At 37.9% G+C, this 21211-nt stretch overlaps 1 protein-coding gene across 1 annotated transcript; it reads left to right on the top strand.

Moving 5' to 3' along the window:
* Positions 1 to 14291: 14291 nt before the first annotated feature.
* Positions 14292 to 14696, top strand: LOC134744788 (microsomal glutathione S-transferase 1-like). The gene has a single exon (XM_063678700.1). It carries the CDS (start codon positions 14332 to 14334, stop codon positions 14638 to 14640), a length of 309 nt encoding a protein of 102 aa, XP_063534770.1. The 5' UTR covers positions 14292 to 14331; the 3' UTR covers positions 14641 to 14696.
* Positions 14697 to 21211: the final 6515 nt, after the last annotated feature.

The raw sequence follows: 21211 nt of genomic DNA on the forward strand, positions 1-21211 counted from the left end.
CATTATTAATATTTAATTTAATAACAGCATTTTCGACTGTCGGCTGTTGTACACAGACAGACAGAGGAACAGCCGGGGCTTGTAATAATGACACTACCACATGTTTACCACCCCTTGGCCCGGGAACCCTAAAATGTTAAAAATTATAATAAAAATATATTTATCACTGCGAACTAATAAAATTAACGACAGCAGACGCGTGAAAATCAAGCCCACGGGCAATACGGCAATATGCCAAAAAAAAGAGACCTGTTACGTGCATATAGATACAACACCTGCAACCGTAAAAATAATATTCACCTCCCGACTACGTCAATCGGGTGAAAGTTAAGTCATTCTATTCTCATTTCCGCATTATGAAAGGCCATATTAAAATCGTGACGTCACATCAATTAGGCTTCAAATAATCCGTAGGCTTCCACGGCATTAGACTTGCAAATACCCGCCGACGGTGGCGCGGGACATTTTTCCTGGCACCTCATTACACGCGAAATTGCTTTAGGTGAGGACACTTGGCACTCGAAAGTGCCATGCATTTGAAGGAGCTTAATGTCTTTATACATGATGAGATACAAAATTTAAGCTGAAATTGCAGTTGCCTAAAAGCAGAAAGTTTAGCATTTTTGGAAGTTAATAGCACTTTATTGCAGTTTTAACTATTTACCATAAACATACGTAATATTTTACTAAGTACGTAAACATACATTGAATTCTACAAAACCAAAATTTGCTCCGTCATATTTGATATTCACATAAAATATGCAGAATTTTTTGCATAAAACGTTAGTGCACTGCAGGTTTCCCACTGGAATACCCAAGCACCAATAATTCAAACCTAAGGATTTATCTAAAGTACCTAAGCTTGCTAAGATTTTAACTTTATGCGCAATACGTGAAACCATTGATACTAAAACAGTGCAACCTGAATTTCGGTTATATTACTCTTTGTTCACTCGATATATTATGACCCTTTTATTTCTTTAGAGATGAAACGTAAACAAAGAAATAATACATATTACATTATTTTAAAACGGGTCACTCACGTATTATTAAAATAATCCCCGTTTAAAAATAATCCCCGTTTCCCGTAATTCCCGTTTTAAAATAATCTAATATGTTTGACTCTCACGGGAGTTTTATAATAGAAATAATACAATTTAAATTTGGTACTAGTATAGATAGGTCTTGTACCTATAAAGGCCTATGCACACTGGATGCGTACCGTGTGCGTAGACGTGTAGGTACACGCACTCGCACGTGCGCGTATACCTCCTACGTCAAATGACGGTGCTGTCAAGTGTAATGTTTGTAGCTTTTTTTTGGCACATTAATTTATTAAGAAGGCCCTATTCGAGAGAGCCCTTTCATCTGGCCCTCGCCTCGTGCTTGCCTTCACTTGCTCTATTGTCGCACTGTGCTTGCGGCCGTTGTGGGGCCCACTAATTGAGTAGGCGAGTCACCACCTGTCTTTCAGAATATTGAGACTAATTGTCACATCAGGTGTCCGCTAGTCTCCTCCCATAGCCCATTAGCCCTACTAATAGTGTTGTGTTCCTGCCGGTGAGTAAGGTTGCCAGAGCTCGAGGGAGAGGAGTGTTAGGGTCGGCAACGCGCATGTAACTCCTCTGGAATTGCAGGCGTACATAGGCTACGGAGACTGCTTAACATCAGGCGGGCCGTATGCTTGTTTGCCACCGACGTAGTATAAAAAAATAAAAATAAAAATAGCCCATTATCAGTTCATCCAACTTGCATATCAATACACTCGCAGACCTCCAAGATACAGGCTCAGCCTAGTTTGGAGTCTGACGGATATATCGATGCACATGTAAACAACCTTTATGATAATAAACTATTTGTATTAATAGCCTATGACCTTAGTTAGATCCCATCGCAGCACAAAAGTGCTGCACTGCAGTTTTTTCACCTGGCGGAGCCCATCTCCGGATGTATCATATTGTGCTCTCGGGGATGGTATCCGCCACGAGTAAGCCTTGCTTTTAGATTAAACTGCCTTAAAGGGACTCTGTGCTGTTGGCTTCGGCCCCACGCACGCCTCCCAAAGGTCCGGGACCCCATGGTCCCGACATATGGAAAAGACACAAAATAAGATAAAAACTTATTTCATCAATTATTTTTCAAATTAAGCCCAATAAAAAGAGACTTGAGGGAACTGCCATAGGCACCATCATTCGACGTGAGAGGTATAGCAAATATTACAGATCAGCACTTGCGTGCCGTGTGCGTGCACGGTTCCATTATACGCACCCGGTGTGCTCTGGCTTTAAAACGGAAAGTAAGGGAAAACCAGATAAGAAGGATTAAAAAGATTGATTGAATGGGAAAAGATTCGATTATAAATAAATGAAATAGCATCCATTTTCCTTAATTAATCATAATTCAAAACCAACCCATTATTCTTATAATGATTAATAAATTTTGCATTAAACACTGTAAATCTTTTAGGGCTCCGTCTGATAAGATAAAATTGAAAATAAAAGGTAAAAATCCGCTTATAAATTTAGAGAACGCCGCTATTAATTCCATTTTTATTTCGCGGTAAAAAACGTGAGATAAAATTTGAAGAGATAAATGGAACAGAAACCCGGGCGAGGTTCGCCGAGTCCCGAAAACAGTTAACAAGGGTCAGGAATTTATACGATTAAAGGATGACTCACGTTAGACCGGGCCGTGACCGGGCCGGAGCTTCCGGCGCTTACTTTTCTATGACATGACAGGTGATCACGTGATTCTTTCCATAGAAAACGAAGCATCCTTAAGTTTACAAAACCGAGCTCGAGCCTCGGCGTACAGTAGCAGTATTCTACCCTATTACAATATTTTTACGACGCGACGTTACGCCGCCAAGTATTTATTTAGCTCACCGCGTTCATATCAAACTAAGCGACGAATGAACTTTTCTTATGAAATACCTAATCGAGCTATCCACTCAGGTTTCTTTGATACAATAAAGACATCAAATCATGTAAACGCCGTATGACAGTACTGTAACTGAAAGTATGATCGGATCTTTAAATAGTTCCTATGTTTTTTTGGTTCGGAGTAGGTACTAAAAGTTTACCAAAAGTTATTGAAGATTGACCAACCAAGGAATAGACTTGCTACTATGCCTTCAGACGATGGTGAGTCGCCATATTTTGCTACATTGTTTTAACCGTGCACACGAACCGTGCACATTCCAGGAAATTATGCTGTCCGACCTTTTGTATTGTTTTTGAGCTCCCGATATTTCGACATGCATCTTGTTCACGGATGACTGTGTTCAAAAACAATACATAAGGTAATCACGGTCCATATCCCGGTCAATATAAGTCTAGTGAAACTAACCGTGGATCATTCAAAAGGTCAAAACTGTCAAGGTATCCGGTCACGGCGGTGCCCGTCTCAAATTCTTGAGTATACCTATAATATGCAATCTTTGAATAGAATATAGAATAGAATAGAATACTTTATTCGTAAACACACACACAGACAATAGACATACATTAAAAGAACATTTGGAAGGCTGGGCGCCTTTGACCAACTCTAAAAGGCGAGTAGTACGTGACCTGTACGTGCCTCGGCCACAGGAGGGTTTAGTATAACACATCAACATATTTCCGTTTGTAATTTATACATAGTATAAAATAGTTATTTGTTATACAAGGGTGCAAAGTTGTATTTTACCCGCGAGTGTGAAATTGAGACACGAGCAAGCGAAAGGATTCTATAGTTGAACGACGAGCGAAGCGACTGGTTCCAAAATAGAATCCTGAGCATAGCGAGTGTTTTAACACACGAGAAGTAAAATATATTTGCACCCGTGTGTAACACAAAACTTTTCCCCTCACTATAGCGAGGAAAGTGCAACATCCACAGGTTAGATAATACGATATTATATATTATATAACAGGAAACTCTGGAAGTTGTGTATTTTTACGTGTCGGTAAGAAAATTTTTGTTGACAATGTTGACATTTCTGACGATGCGTTTTGAATTTGCATCGACTCAACTTCATTTAAAAAACAAATGTTTCTTATGAAATTTAAGTAATTATATGACTTAAAATCATTAAATAAAGCTTTTCCCCACTAGTGGATAAAATGCGTTTTTCCCCGCTTGTTTTAAAGGATAAAAGACGGCTTTCCGAGCTAGTGAGGGGAAAAAATATATATTCGTATCGTATTACTTAAAAACACAAATCAAAATATTTTATAAAAATAATGCGTGTAGCTTCCTATTTTTAATTTGTCTCTAAGAAGGAGAGCTCTGATAACCATAACTCATAAGAGTCATTAAGTGTCATCACCATCACTATAACTAATATTCACAGACTAACCACTTTTTCCTTATAATTGCATGCTTTTGCGTTCAATTAACAGTGTTGAGCTCCGAAATGCAGGAATTTCCTTTATAAAGAACAAAGGGCAGCTCTGCCCGCATCGGGCGTTATGGAATCTTAGTTTGAATTCTCGAAAAATAGTTCATTCGTCCGCTAGATGGATTATATAAGTTTTCGGTTACCCATAAGCGCTCAACACCTCATACGCTGCCTGCAACACGGCCTCATCACAAAATTTATGATTATTGTTATTAAATCTTAATTAAAAATAATAAAGGTAAGTTTCCTAATGTTGGTGCCCAAGTGGCCGTAGTGCAGGCACCATGCAACCTAATAAAGTTTTTTCGGCTCGGATGCTTTGCACAACTACTAGAGCAGTCATTAAAATGGTAAATGGTAATATCCAGTGTGTGGAATACATTTGAAAGTAATACTAGCCATGGCGATTAAAGTTTTGACGGTCGATGATAATATTAAGATGGTACTCTTCTAGTTATAGTAGGGAGCTTTCAGTTTATAAACGTGTTCCGTCACTTTAGTGTAGATGATTTTTAACATAGGTACATACCTACATACACAAAATATAAGACGTTGGATTTACCAAAGAAGTAAAAATCAAAGTCGCACGTCCACAGTTCCAACGTTTTTAGACTAAATATTTGTGCTATATTTTTGATTTTACGTTACAAACCAATATATTGATTACTTTTTAAATATAGATAGATACAAGTCTGTGCCTAACTTGAACTTTAGTCAGAGCAGAATATAATATGGTAAATGTGCAAGTTGTGGAATGAGCTACCTTCTGAGGTGTTTCCCTTGCGCTATGACATGGGGTTCTTCAAAAAGCAGGTATTTAGGGTTCTCAAAGGTGGGCAACGCATAAGTGGCTCCTCTGGTGTTGCTTATGTCCATGGGCGGCGATGACTGCTTCCCACCAGGCGGCTCGTCTGCTCGTTTGCTTCCTATTACAAAAAAAAATTAAGAAATTTGTTACATATCATTTTGATGTTTAGAGTATTTTGGTAGGTTGTTAGTTGCTCGCATGTTTAGTTAGTTGAAGCAAATCAGTGAAGTACGAGTTTATGCTTTATTTTATGTGAGATCTATGGGAATTTATCCATGCCTGGAATGTACTGAAGTCCGTTGAAGCCTTAATTAAAGGAATTACGTTATAGTGCACTCAGTAACTTTCTTATATAAGTAAGCTAATAAGCTGTTATAAAAAAACAGCCAAGTGGGAGTCGGACTCGCGCACGAAGGGTTTCGTACCATTACGAAAAAAAAAACATATTTGTTGTATGGGAGCCCACTTAAATATTTATTTTATTCTGTTTTTAGTATTTGTTGTTATAGCGGCAACATACATCATCTGTGAAAATTTCAACTGTGTCTAGCTATCACGGTTCATGAGACCACAGAACTAAGCATAAATTTTAGGTCTGTGCATGGAACAAAACTTTCATATATGTCACATAGCCGAGCGTTTCTTTTTTTTTGCTATTTTTTTATGAGACCTTTTTCGCCACTTTTGTGTTATTTCTAGTCAGGATCACGAGCCCTTTCATCCTTATAGGAGAAAAAAAGTGTCCCAAAATTTCCATACATTTTTCAAACTTTCCTTTTTGTTACCGCCATACAAAGTAAATAGGGAAATGGTAACACAAGGAAAAAAACCTTGGGACATTTTTTTATCCCATTAGGCTCGAAAGAGCTCGTGATTCTGAACACAAAAGTTGCAAAAAAGGTCACATAAAAAATGGCAAAAAAAAAAGTAAAGCTCAGCCTCCATTGCAGCTACACCGTCATGCACATAACGAATACAGTTTTCGTTCCGTTAGGGGGGGGGGGGGGTAAAAAGAAAGGCCTATAATTATTATTTATTAGTATTTTTTATGTCGTTAAAGTCTATGAATAAAGGAGCTGTCATTTACGCGCTTGTCCGTTGTCACAAAATGATGGATATGTTGTCCTCATAGACCGCGAGCCAGGAACAGATTTCCATGACCAATCGCCTCCCGGGCGAAAACTCGTATAGTGGTTAACAGCTATGTATGATGAACCCTTGTGAACGTCAGCTGCCGCTCCGTTGGTGGGTTGAGGAATGGCAGCAAATAAAGTCTATAAAAAATTTTTTGTCATCGCCTCCTGCTTGATACTTTGTCAGATGATAGTTTAGATGCTATTATGAATAAACAAAATCGTCAGCCGATTGTATCGCTGTGGAAAGACCGTCAGCTGGTCACATGAACATGTAAAAAAGAAAATTCTTTTCAGTCATTGGCGTCATCGCCTCCCGTTTGATACTTTGTCAGATGGTAGTTTAGATGCTATTGTTAATAAAACAAATAGTCAGCCGTATCGCGGTGGAAAGACCGTGTTACGCCTTTCGGTGGCTGCCATTCCTCAACCCACCAACGGACCGGCAGCTGACTATCACGAGGGTTCATCATACATAGCCTATAACCGCTATACGAGTTTTCGCCCGGGAGGCGATGACTGACGAAATTTGCGCCTGGCTCGCGGTCCATCAAGAGTCCCTAGCGATAAACAAAATAAATACGACTACGAGTATCTTATTTACTCGTGTTAAGAAGAAAACTACAGTGAACAAGAAATACCTACACGGATAAAGCAAACTTTTTTGTTTTTTTAAAGGCGAAATTAAAAAGCAATGAATAATCAAATTAAACCGTTACCTGTGTTAAATTTTAGTCCTACATAACAAGACATCATCTATTTTCAATAATATATGTATTTTTTTATGGCAATTATTCATGAAATTCAAGTGCCAAAACAAAAACTCTTTAACTACCTATTGATATGCATTGAAATGACGATTTCTATTATAAAGTCGAAAAAACCGGACAAGTGCGAGTCGGACTCACCCACCGAGGGTTCCGTACTTTTTAGCATTTGTCGTTATAGCGGCAACAGAAATACATCATCTGTGAAAATTTCAACTGTCTAGCTATCACGGTTCATGAGATACAGCCTGGTGACAGACAGACAGACGGACAGCGGAGTCTTAGTAATAAGGTCCCGTTTTTACCCTTTGGGTACGGAACCCTAAAAAATGACGTTTCAGAGGTTACCCTGTGTATTTTAATTGGAACTTAGTCATATGAAGATCACAACAATAACTACATAGGTATGATAAGTATTAGGTACATTATACGCTTATTTAATAGTATCACCATGTAAAACTATTCGTACCATTTTACGAGACGTGTCGAGGCATAGTTTAGAGGTCACCAGACATTATTCGTCTTGTTACAGACGTTAAAGGATTTGCCACACTGGATGCGTCCTGCGGTCAGCGGTGATCAAACCCGCATTATGTATGAACAACATTGACAGCAACCTTTGAAGTTTGACCTGACCGCTGCGCGCTGCCCGCAGAACGCATCCAGTGTGGCAAATTCTTAAGGGTCTTCATTAAGTCTAGGCATTTGTGACCTTTAACTACATTAACCAAGAATAGTTTGTTGGTAGGTACACCTACCTGTTACAGAATCGAACTTCGGTACTAAAATTTAATATTTCAGTAGGTAACTTTAAGAGTCCGCAGCAAGCTCGGCAGAATTTCACCTTCCCATACAAAAGGAGTTTCGTACTCATTTTAAAATTGTGTCTTATTTTCAGAGTTTTTGAATATTCATCCCCTAATAATGTTAAAAAGGGACTGAAAGCTTGTAACGGGAACTATTTGAGTAGGGACTTGAAATTAGTAGGAAGATAAAATATTAGAAAGTACGAAAAAAAATTTGTGCTTTTGAAAATTCAGCTCCTAATAGCGTTAAAAAGGGGTTGAAAGTGTGTTTCGGGAAATAAATCCACGCGGACGAAGTCATGGGCAACAGCTAGTACTAGACAGGATTGAATACCTTGGATATGAGAATTTATCGGTGTCAGTTTACAAGATTAACAATTTAATAGGTTAAATCAACAGTAATACCACACAAGACTTAAATTTATTGCAAAATTTTAATGTTTAATCCCGGGAAATCCTTTTAGTAAAATTCCGGCCTTAGCCGTTTAAACGTTAAACCTTGACCCCTGTTGTGTATGTGTTATGTGTGTTGATGTTGTTAAGCGGTGTTAATGTTAATGTATGTGTGTGTGTGTACATGTGTGTCTTAGTTTGACTACCATTTCGTATGTATCTCTCTCAGTTACTTAAAGGTTAGCTGGAAGAGATCCTTTAAGGGGATAAGTTCTCCTATGTACTATGTACGTATTTTGTCTGTGTTATGTACTTGTTTTGTGCAATAAAGTGTTTAAGAGGCCGTAGTCGATTTTGGAGCAAAAATTTTAAATTGATAGATTTAGTCGTTGAAATTATACACGTTTTGTTACGTTATATCTAAATAACAAGTATTGGTTTCTATTAGCACGTCTTCTCATCTTGCCTTTTAATAATGAGGTCGCAAGCGTGCGTCACCGGTAATATATGAAAAGAAGGGTCAGTTTTTAAAAATTCATCAAAAATTTATGGTGGTAAATTATACAAATTGATGTATAAAAATAGTTTCAACAAATGTTGTAGATTGTTCAAGTATCAAAATTACGTTGAAATTAAGTCGATTTTCAGAGAAATTGTCACTTGTTTTGAAGTAATTTCTGGAGAAAATTGATTTCGTCAAACTTTCATTTACACTACTTCAAAGTCATAATAATAAAAATGTAGTCTGATAAACGTCAAGTACAGGATATGTGTAATACAAAATTACCATGTTTAGCCGTCCAAACTTTACGAAATTTACAAATAAGAGCGACAAAATCAGTGCTTTACGCGCGTTTACCTAAACGTCCATCAGAAAAGCAAACATTACTAATTTAGTGACTCTTTTTTCAACAAATTGATCTGATAAAAGGTAAGATAAGAAGATGCGCTAATAGAAACCAGTACTTGTTATTTCAATTAGGTAACAAAAGGTGTACAATTTCACCGACTAAATCTATCAATTTTACATTTTTGCGACTAAAATCGACACCGGCCTCTTAATACTACTACTAGTATCTACTACTAAATGTTCCACGAGCCATTTACATTTATTTACACTTGTAGCCTTACTTCTTCTAACTAAGCGCGTTACATTGGGAACTTAGAGGATATAACCAAACGGAGTAGCCATTTCCTTGCCGTTCGTTAACAGACAGACATAACGAATCTATAAGGGTTCCGTTTTTGCCATTTAGAATAGAATAGAATACTTTATTCGTAAACACACACAGACAATAGACATACATTAAAAGAACATGAAAATAAAGTGTCACGATTTGGCTACGGAACCCTAAAAATGGACTCCCTGCAAGCAAGGGTTGTTTCAATAAGAATCAAATATTATCCTGCATCTTCGAAATGTATTTTACACGCTGCTTTATTATTGTAAGAAAGTCAAGCATCTCATATTGTTACTTTAAAGAATTGACGCGGTAAATTAAGCGGAACGGCAAGGAAATGGCGTACGAAAATATGGCAGTACGTGGTTCGTTTAATAAAGAGAAGAAATTATTCGCTGTTGTTTGTACACGTAACTTCTGCTGCTACGATTTTTTTTTACATATAAAAAAAATCTACTCTAATCGTAATCGTCTATTACGACAGATATGACCGCCGCTAGGTGGCGCATGCGCGAACAGGCGTCGGTTCCGTAGCGGTGCGCGGCAATTACTAAGGCTAGACCTCAGAACTGGGGGCGACCGCATGTACTTGTAACGGCGCGACGAAATCGCGGAGTGAGTCACGCCTGGTAGGGTTTACCCTGCTCACGTCCCCGATCATTCTGTATATCAAGATCAGCCAGGCATCTACGTAGTGCATCTTGTTCTGTATTTGCCTAATTTTGTTGAGTTTCACGCAGATCTGTAGAGTCTCAGACCTTAGCCATTTAGATCGAGTCTAAGTTAGAGTATACTTTAATTTAGCGTCTTTTTTTTGCTCAGTAGTACCCATTACTCTGGCAGCATTACCACGTTGAATTCCAGTAGGTATAAGAAAGTATAAGCAACAAGTTGAATTTTTAAGAATGGCTCCATTTTTGCATGTTTAAAGTATATCTCTGACCCACAGGCGGGTATATTCATGAAAGTCATAATACCCGCGCGGGTTATTTAATATGTTGCACAATGCCGGCTTACTGCAACGTTGGGAGGGTAAAATAAGTTTTAATATCCCTGAGTTGGCCGGTCAAGACGATAGTGGAGGACCGCTTCTCCATACAAACGTAGTCCCCATTTTCCTCCCTAGACTTTATGGAAAATATATATATGTTGTAATACACTATGTTAACCATAGCTATGCCCTTTCGTCACATGCGCGTTGACCACCTTTTATACGGAAGTAGGTACGATGCTTATGTATACTATAGCGCTATATGTACATATTTAATTTACGTAGGATGTTTATACAAAATGGTTCATAAACAAACCCCGTTATCGATATTGAACATCAGAGTTGCCAAGAGCATACGAGTAGCAGTTAGGGCACAGTTGGTGTCCAACATCACCTAAGTAAAATATTTAAAAAAAAATTACCAAGACATAGGTATTCATTGAATTCACAATAAAAAGAGCTGCCTAAAATTTGTGGGTTTGTTCTAAATTAATGAATAAACGTTTGTTTTAGTTGCCCGGCCAAAATGTATATGGTGTATGTACATTTCGGCCGGGCAACTAAAACAAACATTTATTCAGCAAATACGCCACAAGGGTGCTTTTATACATGTCAACTTATAATATTACCTACCTCATCAACTCAACTATACATATAGGTACAGACGACGTCAAAGATATTATGTTTACATTTTTCGCCTTATTACAAAGGGGTAAGGTGCAAAAGTGTAAACATATTTTTGACGTCGACTGTACGATCTAGAAACATATAAAGCTATTGAAAAGGTGATTTTGGTCCGAATAATAAAATTTGAATAGGTAACTAAGGTCCACCCCGCCCTAACCTCGACTAGGGATTAGTTTCCACAATTTGCTGAAGCATTTAATAACAAAGTCTCAAATTGGACTGAATAGTTTTCACATTTAGGTTTGTGTTTAAGTGTAAGTTTGCAGCTTTCCACATATAATGTACATTTATTTTTATTTTTAGAAAGTGAATATAAAAAGCAAGTGTGAACTACGATTAATGGTCATGTTCTTTAGAATTTTGATGAAATGTTTTTCCAAGTATGCCACGTCGATCGCTAACAAGTTTAAGACAAGCAGGCTAATACAAGGAGAGACCGTAGCTAACGGCCGCTTTTAATGTAAGTATGTTATAGATATTGTGTTTCTTGGTGAACTCCGTAGTCCGTATAAATAGTTCAGTATCCATAATACTATGTCAGCCCGTCTTTATAAAGAAATATTTTGTCGCTATTATGGTCTAAAATTGATACTTTCCATGAACTAAAGTTTCCACCTCGTTGTTATATTCTACCGAGCAAAGGTAATATCTAACACATGACCCTGACGAGCAAACGTTAAGCTAAGCTTTTAAACTATAACTATCTAAGTTAAACTGGATTAACTTAGATAATTATAACGGACGTTGCAAAACGATTGAAAATTCCGTCTACACAGTGAGTCTTCATTACAGCTAGCACAAGTAATTTCCCTCTCAAAAATCCCTCTCTTTCCTCCTGTTTGGAAAAACGAAATCGTCAATTTCTGTCACGATGACGAAAACAAATTCACTAATAAGAACGCGGTTTAATCGAAAATCGAGAAAATAACTATTGCTATGGCTATACAGGTAACACTCGGATTAAAACAGTACTAGCACTAGCGTAACTGCCGCCGAGTTGATGTGCCGCATTGTTGCAGGAAATGTTAACTATCCGGATATCGACATTGATTTTGACAATTGCTGCAACCATATTCTGCATATGCTGCACAGCGCACAGCAATACTGGCAGACTTCATTGCTATGTATCAAAATTTTGACATTTTGATATTTAAATGATGATAGTTTCTTATATTATTACTCATTACTCGCACGTGCATTTAGCTCGTACTTGTTCGTACATGTACATGGCGTGCGGCGCGATCGAGGCGCACGGGCTAATGATTAAATACAAATAGACAACATTTTGATCGCAAATTCAAATAGGCCTTCTGGTCGTTATGCGACTCCACCGATCTCCATAGTCCATAGTCGTAACGCGCAGCTTGATTAAGTACGTACATATTATTATTTATTATACAGTAACAGAACAAAATTGCCAGTTTGGTGCAAAAAATACATTTAATATTAATAACATTATATCGCCAAAACTACAGAAGCGTAGCAAACCTAAGAGCACGCAGCCATGCGTGCGCTAGGCCATGTACGTTTGCGTTTGAGAATAATAAATTGGAAATAGTAAATTTCAATGTAAGTGTCGAAAGTGGGTTCTTATTTACGAGTCCCGAGATGTTTTTTATGAAACAAAAGACACGGGACAGGTAAATAATAACACTTTCACACGTACATTGAACGACGTTTTTTAATACATTTGCGAAAAAATCACAATAAAACAAATTCAATAATTTTACGGTTTAGACTCACTTGTTTTTAGTCACTCGCGCGACATGTTTCGGAGAGCCTAGGTCTCCTTTCTCAAGCAATCAGTGCGAGGAGCGTTCACGACGGCCGTGGTGCTGCGCTGCGAACGCGCGGAGAAAGCCGGTTGGGGGAGCTCTTGCGCTGTCGTTGTACGGGCGTAGTGGTGTATTTGGGCTTGGGTCACCTAACACATGTCGCGTGAGTGACTAAAAACAAGTGTGTCTAAACCGTAAAATAATTTATGTTAGTATGTATTTCCATCTCGCTCGTACAATATTATACAATGCATAAAAGCAATGCACACGCTAGCGCGAATAAGTCAGTGTCAAACTCGTGGTAAGGCTACAGAACTCCTGTTTAAAATTATAGTTGGTTTACAAGGCGCGAAATTCATAATTTGTATCGCATTTGAACTTTCACGCTAAATAGGCGTGCAATCTGCCATCTTTTTCTACTGACAAAGCTGGCTGACTTGGACATGAAAGAGTTCTAGGTCAGACTGAGACACAAGTTACAGAAGACGAGTCTAATGCAGCATGCAGCTTTGTACACAAAGATGAACAAAGGTAAAAAGAAGAAAAATTCTCAAAGAGAATCAGCAGCTGCAAGTTTTTCACCTAGTCTTTTACTTTTTAACCGACTTCAATTTCATAGAAGGAGGAGGTTCTGTATTCGGTTGTGGTTATTTTTGTATACATATACTTCTTCCCGCTAGACCTATTCCCATTTACTTGGGGTCGGCCTTCCTTGTCTTCAATTTCCATTTCAATGTTCATTTGTATACCTATACTTGTATATACATACTTGTTTTACTATGAAATGAAGTACAGTGTATGTTTTTTAATTATTTTAATTTAATATTTTTTTACCTTTTCTACAAAATATTAGGTCTACTTGTGTACTTTGATTTCGTACTTCGTAATTGTGTAGATACTTTCGTCCTACATAATAATATTAGGTCTACTTGGGTGGTTTACAAGTCAATATTTTGTTTGATATCTTGTAAACAAAAACTATTGACTTGTAAACCGCCCAAGTAGACCTAATATTATTATGTGTAGGACGAAAGGTGACGAAAGTACACAATACGGATGCATATCTAAATGTGCACGCACACACATGCATCGTTAGTTGCGGATGCAAATAGAAGATGGCGCTTTCAAATGAGTTTCCATAAAATGCTAGAAGAGGGCTCTCTTTTTCTATATACTTACTATACTCTTTGGTGTGGAGCCCGCAATAAATTTAGTATATTCTCTTTGTTCGATTTTAAAAAGCATAAAACAACACACTAAATCCATGACATTAAAACGTGACAGTCAGAAAAAAGACTTCAAAACAGAAAATTTACTTAAAATAAAATATATTTAGCAATATGGGCAATCCGGGAAAAGGGGGTGTTCTGTTACAAAGCTACTACTTATATTCTGCCTTGTTGGCGTTAATGGTGCTGGGGATGCCGGTCATAGGGAAGATGCTGGCCTGTCAAGGAGAGGGCCGGCGTGTGAACGTGGGCGACCTGAAGCAGCTGACTCCCTTCTGGCTGATAGCAGCGTTCTACACAACTACGTCTCCGGATGTCACGACTGCTATTTGCCTGTTCCGAATGTTCGTCGCCACCAAGTTTATGAGCCTCTTGGGTATGATGACGCCAACGCCGCGGTGCCTCGAAGAAGCTTCGTTCGCGATGTCGATTGCCATCACCAGCTACATGGGATTCATGGTCGTTTATGCGTATAAAGATGCATTTTGATAACATTTTGGTAATCTGTGCTGTTGAGTAAAGGTAATTAAATTTAAAAGTATTTTTTTACACATTACTTTTTTTTATAAAGCTTGTACTCATAATTTGTGACTATTGCTCATAATATATGTAAATTATTTCTTTAAAAATAGAAAAATATCACTGATAAATTGAGGTAGTTTTATTGCTTAGTTGCTGGATTTCCATGCTAAGCAAACCATTAAAAAGTGTGTAGCAAAAATCAAAAAGCATTTTTTAACAAAATATTACTAGCATAAAGGAATCACTAGACTTATATTGACCGGGATATAGACCGTGATTACCTCTTGTATTATTTGTGAGCTCCCGATATTTCGTCGCAGTTACATGCATCATGTTCACGGGTGACTGAAGATAGCGGGTGGGTGTCAAAGTTGTGTAGACAGCGCTCGGTCTACCCTCATTATTGCGCGTCGGCTGCGTTCACTTTCAGAATGAGGGTAGACCGAGCGCTGTCTACACAACTTTGACACCCACCCGCTATCTTCAGTCACCCGTGAACATGATGCATGTAACTGCGTCGAAATATCGGGAGCTCACAAATAATACAAAAGGTAATCACGGTCTATATCCCGGTCAATATAAGTCTAGTGCAACTAACCGTGAATCATTCAAAACTCTAATAAAGGAATCAATTCCCTAAAGTTGGACAGGCTTTCGATCCTCAAATTTGGCAATGTATTCGGATTGCATAATAATTATGTATATGTACGTAATGCCTTACCATGCCATAAAAATTGAATCTAGAATTGCAAGACGAATAGAAGGCACTTATTTATGTAAAGGGCTCAAGACTGCAGGAACAATCTGTATTCAGCAAATCGCAGCTTCGAGATTGCTTGCTGAGAATTTGCGATTTAATTCTTAATCAGCTGCGCTATCCCAACATTTATAAAATGTTTTAGTCTATTTTAATCAGGTTCCGTCTAGAGCAGCATTTCCCAAACTATAGGTTGCGAGGCGGGTCGCGAGCAAATATTAAGTAGGCCCTGAAACTGATAGAAAATCTGAGCGTTGCCAATAATATTTTATTTAAGACGCCCAAGAGTTGGGTCTCAAAATTGCCAGTTTTTATTAGGTGGGTCGCAGCCTAGTCAACTTTGGGAACCACTGGTCTAGGATTGCAATATGTAAGTCCTGGAGCCACTGGTACCTACTTTAAATTAATAAATTTTTGTTGTTATAGCGGCAACAGAAATACATCATTTGTGAAATTTTCAACTGTCTAGCTATCACGGTTCATGAGATACAGCCTGATCACAGACAGACGGACAGCGGAGTCTTAGTAATAGGGTCTCGTTTTTACCCTTTGTGTACGGAACCCTAAAAACAAGAACATTCAAAAGTGCAGGCTATAGGTACCAGTCGACGTCACAGAATTCACAGATATGTTTACATTTTTCGCCTTATTACAAAGGATTAAGGTGCAAAAGTGTAAACATATCTGACCTCGACTGTACATATATTAATTGTACAGCGACAGTAACTATGTCGCCGCGAGATAAATCATGATCGTCATAAATTACATTATAAGTTTAAAATAATAAAAATAATTGTGTCTCCCAATAAGGATCGTCATGTAAAAAGAAAAACATGTCAAACAAATATAAATCATACATACATACATACATATAATCACGCCTATTTCCCGGAGGGGTAGGCAGAGACCACGGATTTCCACTTGCTGCGATCCTGACATACCTCTTTCGCTTCCTTCACTTTCATAACATTCCTCATACACGCTCGCCGGTTTAGGGTGCTCTTGACCTGGCCTTTCTTCAGGATTTCTCCGATCTGATCAGAGAAAGTCCGCCGAGGTCTGCCCCTTCCAACTCCCGTTTCTACCTCTCCCTTATACACTCTCTTTGTTAGCCTTCTTTCACTCATTCTTTCCACGTGTCCAAACCATCTCAACATACCTTTCTCAATTTTTGTCACTACATCTTCGTTCAGTCCACACTTTTCCCTTATCACACTGTTCCTAATTCTATCTTGTAATCTCACACCACACACACTTCTCAACGCTCTCATTTCCACTGCATTCACTTGGCTCTGATGCCTCTTCTGCCGTACCCAACTTTCGCTACCATACATAAGTGTAGGCACCAGCACCCCTCTATGCACAGCCAACCGTGCCTTTTGCGACACCTTCTGGCTGCTCATAAAAGCATTAAGTGCCCCATTCACGCGATTTCCAGCACTCACTCTCCTTTCAATATCTTTATCATGCTTACCGTCCCTAGTGAAATATAAATCAAGTTAACATTAAAGTCGATGTCAACGTAAATATTTGAAATTGTGATAAAAATATCAAAATACGAAACAACAATTTAATAATAAATAAAATTACATACCTATAACGTTTCAAATTCAATTCCATGATTTGATTCCTGATTCAATTTGTATGTGAATACGGGCCCAAAGCTCTTAATGAGGTAACGGCACGGACGGCCCTTAAGAGCAAAATCAAAGGACGGTAGGTACTGGTAGAAAGTTAAGGCTTTGTTCTAGGAACATAAATACTATTTATGCTTAATTCTTGATTACATTAACTCTCGTGTGTGGATATGACGGTATAATCCCTTCTGACCCACGCATCAACTTAACGAATAACTTGTTGGCAATGTTGGCCCTTGTGAGAAAATGTAGTAGTAGTAGTAAATCACTTTATTGTACATAAAAAATTGTTGACATTCATATAAATTTAGGTACAAAGGCGAGCTTATCCCTATAAGGACCAATGGGGTCAAATGTTTAGGAGATCAAATAGGTAGGAGTCAGCATCATCAGTGACGGCCAGTGGCCAAATATATCGTAACATTCGTAACACACAACACACCTAATATGTTACTGTAGAAATAAGGGCCACTTTGGCCGCCACTATCTAATAATACGATGCCGACTGTACCTGTATTTCTAACGTGCAAAGCATTCAATAAAAGATCGAAAATCTAAAATCGTAATTTCGATATAACTGCCTCTCTATCCCTCTTGTGTATTTTAGCAATAGAGAGGCAGAAAACGATTTTTTGTTTTTTCTAAATGCATTTATTTACATACAAGATGTATACAGCGGTACTACGTAAACGAAATTAATAACTAGCTTAAATCTAAAATAGGCCCTTGAGGCATTGTACCAAGGATGCTGGCGGCATCTGTATCGCAATGCTCATACGTTGTGCGAGAAAGCCGCCAGCTCTTCGGTCACCAGTTACGTCAACCAGACGCTTCCCGGTTTCTGCAAACAACTTGTGCCCGCTGGGACCCCATGGACCTAGAATGACAATTTTAAATTGTCGATGTTTGATGTAATAGCAGCAGCGACTAAACAGAACTCTTCAGTGGTTGGGTGATAAAGTGGTTGCGACGCTTGATCAAGGTTCGGTTTCGGTAGTTACCTTTAATATATTTTTAACCGACTTCCAAAAAGGAGGAGGTTATCAATTCGACCGTTTTTTTTTTTGTACGTATGTTACCTCATAAGTCCGTCATTGGTGAACCGATTTGAAAAATTGTTTTTTTTGTTTGAATGTGTATAGTCCCAAGTTGGTCCAAAACCCAGTTATGATGATGGGATCCATGAGGAATCCAGGGAACTCCTTAAATCTTATAGGAATACATATATTGATTTTAGTATTTTCATCAAGAAACCGAGCATTTTCATCCAAAACAGTGCCATTTGATGAAGTGAAACTGCTAATGATGAGCAGAATGGGACTCTTTAACAACTCATATTTCACTTTTGGCGATTTGTCCTCTTCGTTATATTTGTTAAGCAAGTAAGTCGGAAGGAACATTTGTATTAAGATCTAGTTCTGATGATGGGTCCCATGAGTTCCAATTCTTCAAATCTTGATAGCTTCAGATCTAGACCTTGAAACTTGATACGTACCCGAAGCGCAAAAATGTTTATGACACAGTTTGGCCAGACAGGAACGAGTCTTACAGAATGATACTCATAAGAAGAACCTAAAACTAAAAATGGAAAAATAAAAATTAATCTTTAAAAAAAAAGTAAAACCGGCTTCAGAATGGATAAAATAATATATTATCCCGTTTTATATGCGCTAGCAACTGATACGTTTAAAGTCGGTGCCAAGCTAAATTTTAAAAGCGTCAACACCCCGTCAAATCGAATGCCAATCCTGGTGTAGTTTGACAAGAAAGAAAGAATCAGTATATAACCAGTATTGTAACTATTTGGCTTGGCACCGACTTCCAACGTATCAGTTGCTGCCGCATGTAAAACGGTATAATATATTATTTTATCCTGTTTGAAGTCGGTTTTACTTTTTTTTAAGATTAGGTATTTTTATCTTTTGTATTTTGTATCATACTTTACATTTTACAACTCTTAACTAGAGTTAGACCAAGATAAGTCTGCAACGATTTTGATAGCATATGCAGTGCAAGTGTTATTAATACGTCATAATTTCACAGAAGAATGGCGTTTGAAATAACACTTGCACTGCGTGTGCTATCAAAATCGTTGCACTTATCTTGATCTAACTCTATTCGTTTTCCACGTTGCATTTTTATTAAAAGAATCAAGAATCTTACAATTAGACACTAAGAATAGATTTTATTATATTCGCAGAGCCAGGCCAAAAGTTTACCCACTAAGCAAACCTACAACTTAAATAACTCCTTTCAGCTGTCGGGTAACAAAGTTAAATAAAGACTCATCCAAACCTCATTTCCGCGAGCAAAGAGTAGTATAATAGTCCGCGAGTCTCAAACTGACTAAATAAAATCATTTCCAAGAAGCTCTTATCCTATAGAATTTTAAATCTCTGATCATTTTCATGTTTCTGCAGCTCCGTTGTCAAAAACATGTCAAAACAATGTCTGAAACACAAGCTACGATAAAAATTATACAAATTCATGGTTATAACCATAACTGTAGGCAAGATCATCGAAACCTACATGATACATGCTGTTCTCCTGGCCATCGAGTTACTAGTCATCAATAGCCCTGTTATTGCGAAGAGGATTCGACTAAGGTGGTTGCCACACCCGGACTTCATGCGTTGTGTTTACGTGAAAGAATTGAAGGCTTTCGTACCATATTGGGTAATAGGAGCCTTGTTTGTAACTACAAAACCTTCGGTCAAAATCGCTGTTACACTGTTCCGTATGTACACAGTGGCAAGGCTTGTCATTTTGTGTAGTTACACGAGAATTCGGACGTTCAAGGCAATCACAGAAATGGCAGTAATTGTGACGATTGCGATACCGTTTTATATGGCGTTTAAGGTTGTGAGCTGCTACATTCATGCCTTGTAAATCATGTGATATACTAAACTTTTTGTAAGTGTAGACGTAAAAAGTTACCATGAATACTGACTATATAGCAGTAGACATTAGATGTAGAAAAGAAACAACGAAAATAAAGTCTCAATTCTATATTATGCTAATTTTTCTACGTACCTATCTTTTTACTGGTAACAACGGAGAGCTAGCCCCAAAATGGTAAATGATATTGAGAGCAACGAATCTTGACTAGACTAGTGCACTGATGAACAGCTGCCAGATGCCCGGATCTAGTAATAAGGGTAGTAAAGCAAACCAATTACAGTAATTTCGTGACTCTCATTATAACATAAGGTCAGGTGGGGTAAGATAAGAATAGTTTAGTTTGCTCGAGGCAAGAGAAATCGTATTTACGTTTTTTAATACATATTTGAAAAAAATCACAATAAAACAAATAGGCATTTGTTACATGAGTTACAACATACAGTTACGAATTTGGCCTTGAACTTGAATGATATTGTTAATTCGTCACTACGTTCGGCGATGATAAAATACATTGCAAAAATTAATCACAATAACTGATTTCATACAAAAACACTTACGGTTACAAGATTAATTATTTTGACACTACAACTAAATTTTGAGTGCAAATAGCGGGCGCCGATTTAACTTTTTATTTTTAGGGTTCCGTACCTCAAAAGGAAAAAACGGAACCCGTATAGGATCACTCGTGCGTCTGTCTGTCTGTCTGTCTGTCCGTCTGCCACAGCCTATTTTCTCCGAAACTGCTGGACCAATTAAGTTGAAATTTGGTATACATATGTAAGTTTGTGACCCAAAGACGGACATGTAACGTAAACAAATGAATTTTAAACACGGGGGCCACTTTTGGGGGGTAAATGAGAAAATTAAAAAATAAAGTTTTTCAAAGTATATCGTGTTACATATCAAATGAAAGAGCTCATTGTGAGAATCTCAATTTTTTTTGTTTAATTTAGGATAAACAGTTTATTTACCTATAGATCACAGGAAAACCTACTAGAAATGTGCAGTCAAGCGTGAGTCGGACTTACTTAGCTTTTGATCCGACCCCTAACATTTCACTCACGTTTCACATAAAAAATACATTGTTTAAATTATGTAATGTACGGAACCCTTGGAACGCGAGTCAGACTCGCACTTGGCCGGTTTTTCTGTTTCCGACAGCCAACGTGGCAATGATAGTTCTTTTATGTTAACTTGGAAGTTTTTTTTTTGACAGCTGCAAAGGACTTTTAATTTCAACACG

This window comes from Cydia strobilella, chromosome 10 (genome assembly GCF_947568885.1).
Source record: "Cydia strobilella chromosome 10, ilCydStro3.1, whole genome shotgun sequence".
In the NCBI taxonomy this organism is placed as follows: Eukaryota; Metazoa; Arthropoda; class Insecta; order Lepidoptera; family Tortricidae; genus Cydia; species Cydia strobilella.